Genomic DNA, 12,666 nt, shown 5'->3' with positions numbered 1-12,666 from the left:
TTTCTTGCTCGCCCCAAAATATGCCGGCATGTTGTACTCAAGGCAGTGGCACAGCCTTCCAGCATTCTGTGAATGCGTAATCACCTCCATATACCTCTCTGCTTACAGATGCTTCACGTGCAGACAAGAAGGACAGCCGGTGTCCAACACCTGGCTGTGATGGCACGGGTCATGTGACGGGCCTGTACCCCCACCACCGGAGCCTGTCCGGCTGTCCGCACAAAGACAGGGTGCCACCAGAAAGTAAGCACATCAGTCACACCCCAGCCCAACACCAGTTTAGTGTATTTACCCCGACCTGTGTCCTTCATGTTCTTTGATGTTCCGTAATCGGCATGTTACCCGTGATCGCTGCTGTGTCTGTGTGCTGTGTACTTGCTGCTGTGGTTAGACTGTGTGGGTACTTCAGCGCAGGCTATTGTGAGGTGGGTCGCAGCTGCACTATTGCGACCTTTTGCACGGGGCCATGGTTTTGCTTGTTGATTGCCTGCCTGGTGTGCCATGATGATGAGGTAGGAAATGAGGCCTTGGTAATGTGCTAACAGTGGCAAAGCAGCAATTGGTGAGCTGGTCAAGATCTGTCAGTTAGTGGTTTCCTGGACTGCATGAGAGTTATCTAATCAGCTACATTGACTAACAGTGATTGAGAGTGATTGGTCATATTTCCATCCACTGTTGTTGGTTTCATCATTGTCGGGGACATTCTGTATGGTTTGCATGTTTCTTCACAGCATGGTTTGTCACTGCATATTTGACTGAAGAGAAAAGTTTAAATGTCATGTTTTTGTCCTCCATTAATATGCGTAGCTTTTTTATGTTCATTGAGTATTAATTTTTTTTTTTTTTTTTTTTTTTTTTTTACAAAACTTGGAAATGCTCATAAACCTTGATAACACTGAGCATGCTTCGATCATCCATTATTTAACCCCCATTCATTTATTTGTATTGTTTGCTCAATTAAGTTCTGTTGAATGGAAAGGCAGTGTCATATCTCGAAGCCACAGATCAAGTGAATTGGCAATAAAGATTAGCCTTGAATGAAAACCGAGTTTTCCCTTTACAGAACTCACCCTGGCTCTTTAGTCTCATTCACCTTGTGCAAACTTCTCAATAAAAGCCCCTTTACACGTTTCATTAACTGCAGCGTGAAAATCAAGTTATGATCTACCATGACCCAGACTGCAATCAAAATAAAAGAGGGTTTTAACAATGGCAATGGAATTAGTTAGCATTAAAGTCAGGCTTGCAAAGACCAGCGATGTCACAGATGAGTCTTGTTCTGTGGAGTGCCGCCCACACAAAGGTCCCTAACCTGAGACGTACTCAACTCCCAGAAATGTGAAATGAGTCGAAGCAGTTGACCTTGTCTCGAATCAAGAGCCCCAAAATGGAATTGGGAATGGGCCTGAATTGATTGTCACTGGAGATTTTGGAATATGATGTCTGAGTTCCTCCTCCTCCTCTTCCTCACTTATGTCAGGCTGACTTTTGGGGGAAATGATAGCGCAAATGGTGTCGGGATACACACAACGCATCTTCAGTCCTTGTCCCCCAATTACAAAAGGATACTTGAGATTGAGACACTTCTTGCTGAAGGGTGACCTGCTTTAGTTATTAGCAGATCTCAGCATTAACAGCCATCTAGCGGCCGGTCGCTATGTTTTAGGTAAATTACAAGTGGTCTCACGCAGACAGACGCTTTGCTTTACCACTTTAAAGATAAAAATGAGTACATGTCACACATGTGACTGCCTGCAGGGCAGACTCAGCTATGGGTAAGTCCCCCCCCCCCTCAACACATTTGCCGTACTGAATGGACGATACATTATTAATGCAGTGGCTTCATTTAATTGGGAAATCACACAGGGCAGCCAGACTATTCCTTGTGAAAAATGACGATTAAATTAGATCTCAAATTCATTAATTCCCATTCCTGTTTGCTCATTGTAGCTCTTTTCTGCAGAATATTAAGATATTTAATCAGGGAGTCCTTGTTTTTGTCTTTAAAGTCATTTACTTTTGTAACATAAAACGCTTCTGAGACCAGTTTTGCCTCCTCACTAATGTTGCTGTATATGTAGTTATATCTGTGCCCCCTGTATCAGACCCAGTGCTTTAATTTCTTTCAATTCTATCCGTCTCTTATCAGAGGGCAAGGCAAAACTGCATAATGTATTGGCTCGTGGCATGTTGAGGTGGCAAGCTTTGTCCAATTACCTGGACTGAACACCAATTAGTATGTAGGGGAAATAGGATGACGAGGGGTGAAAGTTTAAGGGGGTGATAATGATGAAGCTGATGCCGATGGGGTTTGGCCCTGCATGCCACTGGTGTCGAGACGACCCTTCCCCGCGCCCCCGCCCGCGGTGCTCCAACGGTTCCTCTTGGACATCCATAGATCATTAATCTAATTGGCTGGTTGCCTAGGGGATGTGAGACAGTTATGGACTGTTTTAATGCTAAATGGTATTGAAGACTGCACTCTCTGTCCTAACAACGTACGGATGATAACAAAGCACACTCTATCAAGGAGCCGTATTCCATCTGTCTGCTTCTTCCATTGATTTTACGGCTTGTGTTTGCATGATTGCAAGTTGTTGGATGCTCTGCTCTTTGCATGTCCAAAATTTCCTTCCATCCCTGGCTCTTGCTGGCTTTGTCCTGTTAAACTTAAATGACATCTTTTTATTCATGACTGTTCCTTTTCCATGAATACTAATTTGAAAGAGCTGGATAAGTGGAAGCAATATGGTGGGAAACCTTGCCTGCCCTTTCAAACTAGTGTTCATTAAAATGAAGAAGAGGTCATTTGGGTTCACACAGGCTCATTTCTTAATGATGTTTATAATGCCAAGCTCCTCACACACTAATAGAGCTCATGCGTGTTTGTAAGGGGCTCCTAACCTTCCCTGTCTTTCACTCCTATCTCCTGTCCGTACGAAGTTGTGGCAATGTATGAGAATGTTCTTAAGTGTCCTACGCCTGGCTGCACGGGACGCGGCCATGTCAATAGCAACAGAAACTCCCACAGAAGGTAAGAGCACAGCCCATATGAACGTCGCACTCTCCATGTTGTACCCTCCTTTTTTTGTGGCCCTTATTTTGGAACACACTTTTTCGGGTGATTATTTTTTTCCATCCTGAATTTTTTTTTTTTTTTTCTATTATTTTTGTATTTCGTCATTTTTAAACCCATTCTTTTTTGTCTTTTTCCAACGCATCATATTTTTTTTTTTTTTTTGTGTCTCCCTCATAATGTTGGCTCGTTGTAAACAATCAAAGTAGTGCAGCTGCTCAACAATTCCATAGTTTAATTGAGACGGATTAGAATGCAGCAATTCGCACCTTCCAACGCATAAATCATTTATCAGCTCGAGGCGAAAAATGGCATCCGTCAGGTGCAGGTTCGGAGGGAGAAGTCGAAATAGCACGGCGCTCTTGCCACGGCTGTCAGACGGGGCGAGGTGACAGTGAAAGAGGAGTGTCACCCACAGCAGATGCTCAGGGAGTTGGGCATAGCAGCAGCCATTAGCACCTTCCTGCCACTCAGCCAGGGTGACAGGAGAGGTGCAGACCTGGGAGGACCAGAATGGCTCCGTGCTGTGCTCAGTGACGCGGCTTGCAGCGCAAAATAGGCACGCGCGGTAAACTTTCACTTTTAGTAGAAAGAGCTGATGTAGACCTCCATATAGGGCTTCACACTTTCCCACCTGACACGCTCTTCTCCCCTGCACACATCCATGCCCGTCTGGTGGCAGATACTCGTGAACACAACTCTATAATGGCTTCAGGCCATTGTCAAAGATCGTTTTTCCACCGCTGACCGACACACTGCAGTTGACAGACCGGATGGAGAATAATAGGAGTTAAGGATAACAACAAGAACTTTTGTCACGCACGGTCAGTTCGTTGTCCGGAGGAAGTTTTACAGACCTAAATTCTGTTGGAACACACTTAAAGTGCACATTTTCAGTGTATGTGCGCGTGTGTCCCGTCAGCAGGTGTTTGAAGGAAAGAAGCTGCAGAATTCATATTTGTCCACGCCTGACTATCTATTTCTGAGAATTATTTGAAGCTTTTCAACCAGAAACATGCAAGCTGTTGCTGATTGTGTTGTTATTTAAAGTGTTAAAAAGTGATGAAAATTAATGAATTTGCATTTTAAGCAGAAACTTGCTGAACTACAGTCAGGCGCTCTCAGAGTGGTAGGCGCGGAGTGACTTGGCTGACAGGCAGATGTGCACGAGCTGTTTTTAAAGCCTGGCAGACTGGCATACTGGCTGACAGGCGCTCAAACACGTTGAACGTTTTACGGCATGTGCATTCAATGTAACATTTTCACTCATCAAAATGTGTGTTCCACAATGCCATTTAGGTTGCTCTCTCATTTCAGTCTGTCAGGTTGTCCCATCGCTGCAGCCGAGAAGCTGGCCAAAACCCAAGACAAGCACCAGAGCTGCGAGGGCCCAGCCAAGTCCAACCAGGCATCTGATCGAGTCTTAAGGTAGTATTCAGTCTACGCTTTCATCCACATCTTTTATCATGAAATCCAGGAATATTGTAGATGTAAAATGTGTTGGTAAATGTGTCAGTCAAATGCAGCTTTGTTGATTTAAACATGATAAATTACTCATGTCACATTGGAATGTTTTGTTCTTTTTTGCTATTCATTCTGTAATTGAGATTTGGCGTCTCCCCTTTTTGTTTTATGTTTATGTTCTCCTGTCCCCTGAGAATATCTGCAAGAGGCTGCATGTTCATCTCTTTGCTCACTATTGAAGGCAAATCTCTTCATAAGATTTTCATAAAACTGGCCTCATTTATCAGAGCGAAGGCAGAGCTATTTGAAAGAGTTTCTTTGATAGTCGTAAAAATGCTGTGATGAGCCATAAGCCATAAGTAATTGTCAATTTTATATTTATTATGTTTACTTGAACATCAGCAGTGTAAGATCGTACATGTCAGTTCTTAGTAGTCTTAGATTAAGACTGTAAATATATATAAAATGATAAATGCATATCAAAAGTATGCAAGAGTAACAAAAGAAACTAAATCTGGCATGGCTTTATTGTCGACAGTTAATAAAAAACACGCGTTTGTTAAAGGAAGAGCAGGAAAACATCCGTGCAATGGCATCAAAAAGCAAAGTCCTGCACCCAAAGTTGCCGCTTCATTTTCCAGCATCATCCTCCATGCACTAATTCTGGAGTATCACCATAACAGTCTGCTCCTTCCCTTCTTCCCCTCAGTCTGCCCATTATTTAACCAAACCCCAAGTTTCCTCTCCTTCCCCTGGGCAATGTTGAGTGCCTCGGTCCAACTTCCACCCCCTCGTCATTTATTTTCCAGGCCTATGTGCTTTGTCAAACAACTGGACTATCCACAGTATGGTTACAAGAACAATGTTTCCACCAGCACGCCCCGCTCCAACCTGGCCAAGGAGCTGGAGAAGTACTCCAAGACCAGCTTCGACTACAGCGCCTTCGACGGCAGCAACAACCACCAAGTATATGGAAAGCGGGCCATCGCACCAAAAGTTCATGGACAAAGGGACATCTCCCCCAAAGGATTTGATGGTACTATTTTACAGTAAAATAAAATCACAGGCAGACATTTATTTTTTTTTATTTCACCATAATACTCTTGTACCCACACAAGATTTAGAAAATCGTCCTCAAGCATAGACACTTCAGGGCCACATCTTTTGATTGGCATTTTTTTTAAATGTATTTAAATTACACTGTCGATGAAAATAACAAATTTCATTGGCCGGCGAGGGGCTTTTTTCAAGGCTGTGTTTTATGACTGAGAGGAATGGCAGTAAAAGCTATGATGTTCTTAATTTAGTTTAAGATTACACTTTTTGTCCCACCAAACTTTAAACAAACATAAAACACACTTCATTGGGGATATTTTCTTGGAGAACTAAACTTGAGTTTGAATTTCTTCAATGCGTCCCGCAGCCAAACGTTATTGCAAGAACTCCAGCTCCGCCAGCAGCACCACCAGCACCTACGCCCCCAGCAGTAGCAGCAGCAGCCTAAGCTGTGGAGGTGGCGGAGGGGGCGCGAGAGGAGGTGGAGGGGGCGGGGGCAGCAGCGCCAGCAGCACTTGCAGCAAGAGCAGCTTCGACTACAGTCACGACATGGAGGCTGCGCACATGGCAGCCACAGCCATCCTCAACCTGTCCACGCGCTGCCGGGAGATGCCCCACGGCATGGGGGTAAAGCCCCAGGACCTGTGCTCACAGGTAAGAGGGGAGAGGAGGGACTCTGGATGTTTGACACTGAAATGGTCAAAATATTCAGTTAAATTAACAGATTTAAATCTAGGTGTAGTGTTGCCAGAGCTCATCGGAATGATGCTCCACCACTTTTTTTTTCCAAGTGGGAAAATAAAATGTTCATTTACATTTTTTTAGGTGTTTGAAGATCCAGATTTTCTCTGCAGCGTATATCATGCAAGAGAGAATGAAAAAAATAGAATGGTCAAAGTTTTCATTTGCATTTAAGGTGTATTTAATTAATTCACAACATTAACTCATGGCCTTGTTTTAATCAGCTACCGTTTGCCCTGTTACAGCATTGCATTATGGAAACTCAACACTTTCTGTGTCTGTTTCAAATTAAAGGCTTTCAAGCCTTTCAGTAGAAAAAAAAAAAGCCTTCATTTCTTAACTCGGCTTTTATTGTGAAACATTTGGAATGTGTTGTGATCGAAATATCACACTTTCAACGAGTAATCCAGAACAAATGTTGAACACAATCATATTGTTGACCTTGCTAAACCAAAGCGATTAAAATATCGACCCTACCACAGCAGTTACACAACCTAACAATGAGCCACAACTTACAGAGTTACATCCGTATATTTGCTCATGTACGTGCATTACAGATTTCAATACTTCAGCAAATAACACTACATCCCTGGACGTTAACGATTTCTACATCAAAATGTCTGGTTGAGACGGACATGTCTCCTGTTTTATGGAGGAGAAGTATTCCCTGATGTGACACAGTGGCCTCGCATGACTCATAAGAGTCTTATAAAGGTGTAGTGTTCGCTACACTTTGTAAGACTGTGGCCTGCTGTAGCCAAAGAAAAATCCACTGACAGATTATCTCGGTGCTTCCTTCATTATACTAATGCTGGCAGTGAAAACTGACAAAGATAGGGAGATTTCAACTGTGCACACCACACCTGCACATACACACACACACATTCCATTGAAGATCTGGGGCTGTGTCTTACACTCAGAGCTCAGCAGGGCAATTTTTTATTTTCCGTCTGGGGATCAGATAGGCGCAGGACGAAGCACCGTTTGACACTGCATGAGTCCAGTGTGTCATTTCTGAGGAGATAAGGTGACAGTGTTCCTGTATTATCTGCACCCAGATGCTGAGCGGGAAAATGGAGGCCAGAAAAAGAGTGCACAGCACAAGGCTAATGCTGGCTTAATGCTTATGTTGACAGCGGAGAGTGCCAGAGAATCAGAATGAGGATGATAGAATTGAAAATAAAGAAGGAGAGTTAAGATGGTGGGAGCTTTCTAATTGTCACAATACAGGGAATGAGGACAGGAGAGAGGAGAGGAGAGGAGGTGCAGCAGTCAGGACTTCCTCTGGTCCTACCCCATTTCATTGTCTGAACCCTCGGCTGCTCCGGGGCCAGACTACCTGTATGCTCTCAGGGCAGGATGGGGAGGACGAGAGACTTCAGAGGGCTTTTTTTTGCCCCTTCTTCCTCTTTCATCTCAACACCTCACCTCGTCACACACTATTCCTTCCTTTCTGTTGAGAATGAAACTTTACACACACACACACACACACACACACACACACACACACACACACACACACACACACACACACACACACACACACACACACACACACACACACACACACACACACACACCCCTGTTCTCGCCTCCTTGTTTTTTTCAGCCAGCCTATCCACCCGTATCTCGTTCTCTCAGTCTCTTGACTGAAAGACTGAATTCGAAATAATTGTTCTTCCCTCATGTCTCAGTAATCACCTCGCTGCCCCTCAGATTTACCTTGTGCTGACCCTTCAGGCTGAGAACCAATGAACGATAGTGTAGCAGCTCCACTCAAAGTTCCAGAAATCCTTAAAGGAACTACCCTGTATGTAGTAAACACAACCCAAAGAGTCTCTGCACACTTTGCAAGTTAGAAAACATGACATCAGGTAGACTTCAAGTATTAAAAATGCACACACAGGCAGCTTGCCAAATATATAAGGAATAATTTTAATATTTCAGCAGGATTGAGGTTAAATGTTCAGAAATAATAATAAATATGAATAATTCATATTACAACAGAACAGAATTCAGGAACTAATTCTGTTCTTTTTCTACATTTCCTGGGATACGTGTTGGAAAAGTTAATCAACCAGAATCAAAAAGAGTGTAGTGTAAATAAGACTGGAAATATATTAAAGGACCAAAGTCAGAGCAAGGTTTTTTTTTTTAAATCAGTCTTTACTTGTGTTGGTAGCCAAAGCAAAGACATCAGTGTTGCATAATTAAACCTGTCAGAGCCACGAAGGACTCAGCTGACTGCATTTTAGAGAAAATGTAATGGATTCTGGCTGTTATAAAAGCTTATATGAGGATTTCAGTGTCTGAATTGGGTAAAATAAAGTTACATAGATAAAAGAAGGTAGTCATTGAACGACTCAGATCGTCAGTCCATCACAGGACCAAGACAGGAAGACAGACAACAAATTACACCTGTGACCAGTGTAGAAACACATATTAACTCAACACGCATGTCTTTGGACTGTGGGAGGATGCCAGAGTATAAAAGGAAGACAACCCATGCAGGCACAGGGAGAACATTCAAACTCCATACAGAAAGGCCCTTGCTGAGGTTATTGATGTCAAAGTTGGATTATATTACAAATCAAACTTTCTTTTACTTATATGAAGGAAAAAAAAACCACAATATCACTAACAATCAACTGCAGTTCAATTCCATTCACACTCAGAGCTTGACTATATTAAGAGTAGACAATATAAAGAGATGGATGACACGACAACTCCCCAAAAGTAAAGCCTGAATAATTCAGTCTGTTTTAGTTCGAGACATGAGCCAAATTAAAAAGAGTTTGGCTCATGTCCAAAACATATACAGAATATAACGACTTATATTATTGATAGAAAAGTTGTTTTGAAAACTTTGGAAGATGCACATTTTGCGAAATGATGATAAAGTTGTGTGATATGTAAAGATAAAGTTATGTGAATAATAGGAAAAGTGTCTTGATTAAAAGGAATAAATTAGTGTCTGGTTATAAAAAAGAACGTTTTTTTTTGTTTTTTTTATGTAACAAGTTTCATGTATCCATTTTATATTCCAGATTTTCTAGTATAATGTCATTCAAAGAATGTTAATGTTTAGATATGTTGTATGTTATATATATATATTTATATTTATATATCTATAGGTTGACAGAACCTCCGACAAGATGTATTTCCCTGTGCAAAGCTGAAACACATTCTATGGACATCCGAACAGTTCAGCTAAATGAGATCATCTTGGTGTCTGCGTACTATCAAACTGCACTCTAAGATGTAAAACTGGCAGCTATGGATGTTTGTTAAGTTGAAAAACATGAAGACGGGGAGGAAATGTGGAGCAGAGTCAGAGAAAGAACCACCACCCTAAAGAGTGACACTCAAGTGAAGAAAGGGTCAGAGAGGAAGAAAGCTCGTATTTTTTTTAAACCTGGAATAGGTGGGCTGAAGTAATGTGGTGAGAATTAACCAATTGACCCCTCATACTGGGGCCCTTTTACACCTGATATTACCATGGCAACAGAGATCAGGGGTTACCAGCTGGCTAAATTAGGAGGGGGTTGGTGCATCCTCACATATCTTTGTCATTAGTTTGATTTAAAGGACAGTGACATACAATACACAGAGAGGTCGGTCTGCTGAGCATATTCACAAAGACAAGTCACGCGCGATGAGGCACGTTCCATAGGATCTATTCCTTCACAACTTGACCTTTATTCAATGGAGAATACTATTATTTTTTTCTTCCCACAGTCCAAGTTTTTCTACTTATCCTCAGTGACCCTCTTTCTTTTTTTTTTGTCAAGCTTCTACTCAAATCAGAACATGGAATAATATCAGCTGAGTAGTTTTAATTTAGGTGCTAAAAACTCCTATGATGAGTGTTCTTTGTCCGATCACCCTGTTGTGCTTGATTTCCAAGCCGTCTTTTATTAGTGATAGTGTGATATTTGTCTCCACAGAATAATAACCCAGCAACAGTAGTAGTTTGTTTGTTTTTTTTTACACTTTTTTCTATTATCCTGAAATCCTTGCTTGAGCCACAATTGTTGCAGTATTCATGCCCAGTCCCAAATCTATCACCCTGTGTGTTTCAGTCAGTGTGCACCACAAAGGTTTTGGCTTCAGACACCAGGAGAATCCACCCCTGGGGACACTGTCGGCTGGAATCAGCATTAAAGCGGGCTTTCCTACTCATAAAAAGGAGCAAAGAGAGTGAGGAGGGCGAGGAAGAGAGGGGAGATGAGAAGGGGATTCAGAGAGAGGAGTATTTATGAGAGCAATCATGTACATGTCTACCAAAACACAATCCTTAATACGGTGGCACTCTGTTATATACATATACAAGATATAGGTTCAAGAAAAAAAAAATGCAAGGGTAGATTGAAAAATACACTGCAGAAATAAAGCGAATGCTTTAGTGGACTGTCGGTCTTGTACATGGCCCACTTTGTTGGAGAACACAGTATAGTTCTGCCTCTATTTTTGGGTATGCTGCAGTCTTGTTCAGCCACTGTTGCTCATCACTGCTCTCAACCCCACCCCTAACCCTCAGTCCCTGCCCTCCCTGTGATGTCCACTCACATTAGGCTCACACACACCCAACACAAAGTCACACACACACACACACACACACACACACACACACACACACACACACACACACACACACACACACACACACACACACACACACACACCACCCACCCTTGTGACTGCACAGTACAGACCCTGGTGGGATAGAAGGGAAGAGAGAGAAAGAAAGAAAGAGGAAAGGAGGGGTTCACAGAGGGATGCACTCGTCCTTGAGCGCCGACAACCTCTTCTTCTTTTGACCCTCTGATGAGTGTCACGATTCCATTGTTACTGTACACTGCATGTTTCTAAGGTTTCTTCTTCGCCAGATTTGGGCAAAAAATAATTTGGAATATTATTTCCGATATTTGAACTGCATGTGTTCTCGATCCGTCTGTCCAAGGTACCCGAAAAAAGTTCAAAAGTGAAACACTTCACCGGAGAAATAGAACATTCAAGCACTTCTCGTGTACTTTCTTCAGCATTCAGTATGTATACAGTGACTGTTTTGCCCAGCTCTGATCCTAAAAATATGAAAATGTTTGACTGCTATTTAATCAGAAACTCTCTCTCTCTCTCTCTCTCTTTTATCCCTTTCTCTCCATCCCTGCCTCCTTATGTTCTGTGTATCCCTCTTTCCTTCATCATAATCATCTGACTTAAAACACACAACACAATTGGCCGCGCGCGCACACACACACACACACACACACACACACACACACACACACACACACACACACACACATCACCTCCACATATACGGACCTAACCTGACTCCAACTTAAACGCACAATCACCACATCCAAATACACTTTCCAGAGTCCCAGTCTAGATGTTGATGAGAACGGTACGTTGGACCTGAGTATGAGCAAGCGTCTGTGCAGCGGCGGCAGCGCAGGGGACTCGGTGCTCACCCCTCTAGAGCCCATGTCCCCCCAGAGACAAGCCGCCCTACTGGGCTCCCGCTGCTACGGCATGGGGGACGCTGCCGACTGCTGGGACCTGCCTGTAGACTACACCAAGATCAAACACATAGACGAGGACGAGAAAGAGGTAAAGGGGAAAATAACCAGGACGATATTAGAAATGTAGTCAGCCGCTAGTATCTGGTAATGGTCAGATAAATAAGTATGTATCATTTTCTCGGGAAGGAAGGTTGATAACCATCTAAATTTTGTATCTTTAAAATATAACCTTCCTTGGTTGAGCCACACGAAGACACATTTTGTTTCATTCCTGTTGAAACAGAAACTTTAGTTTTGATCGGCAAAAGCCATAAAGTTAAGTTCTTCTTTGCCTCAGAATGTTCCACCACAAATGTATTTCCCCTTAAAATGTTGATGGTAAATGCTGGGATCAAGAGAGAAACGGTGATGAGTGATGATGAGAAGAATAAAAGAGAGAGGTTGCAAATGACAAGCGGTCATGATGTTGGCGACAATTAATAACACAGTAGTAATGGCTATGGAAGCTGACAGACCATACACTTGGCATGTGTCACTTATACGGTCTGTTCAACGTGTCTCTGCCCAAATTATCTTCCTCCAAGCCATTGATTCAACACAGTGTCTCCAAGTCAAATATTTGCTTTGCTGTCTGATTGTCTTCTAGGTTTCTCACCTCCCCGTCTGACTCGCTGTTATATTTAGAATCATTAGAAAGTCATATTAAGGATTTTTGAGGGAAACCTAATGAATCCGCATGTTAATTGATGTTAGTGTTGCCATGCACGGAGGTTTCTGCTCTGTTTGTATCATGCTCCCCGC

At 42.6% G+C, this 12,666-nt stretch overlaps 1 protein-coding gene across 8 annotated transcripts in view; it reads left to right on the top strand.

Annotated features, from left to right (window-relative positions):
* myt1lb (myelin transcription factor 1-like, b) overlaps nt 1-12,666 on the top strand; it is a 100,704-nt gene that overhangs the window by 74,716 nt on the left and 13,322 nt on the right. For 7 of the 8 annotated variants that reach the window (XR_011311793.1, XM_069717446.1, XM_069717448.1 and 4 more), the window contains 6 exons: nt 109-243; nt 2,944-3,034; nt 4,394-4,504; nt 5,350-5,576; nt 5,964-6,250; nt 11,720-11,953. Coding sequence is in view for 7 of the 8 variants with exons in the window: in XM_069717446.1 (XP_069573547.1) it covers nt 109-243; nt 2,944-3,034; nt 4,394-4,504; nt 5,350-5,576; nt 5,964-6,250; nt 11,720-11,953 (1,085 nt within the window). In the remaining variant the exon portion in view is untranslated. The remainder of the gene's footprint in view (nt 1-108; nt 244-2,943; nt 3,035-4,393; nt 4,505-5,349; nt 5,577-5,963; nt 6,251-11,719; nt 11,954-12,666) is intronic. The other variant, XM_069717447.1, reaches the window with a different exon arrangement.

The sequence above is a fragment of the Brachyistius frenatus genome, unplaced genomic scaffold, assembly GCF_029030835.1.
Source record: "Brachyistius frenatus isolate BFR_SWC_R1_liver_20210118 unplaced genomic scaffold, ASM2903083v1 Contig_175, whole genome shotgun sequence".
In the NCBI taxonomy this organism is placed as follows: Eukaryota; Metazoa; Chordata; class Actinopteri; family Embiotocidae; genus Brachyistius; species Brachyistius frenatus.
Note: the sequence above shows the minus strand (reverse complement) of the source record. Positions and strands in the feature narration are given on the sequence as shown.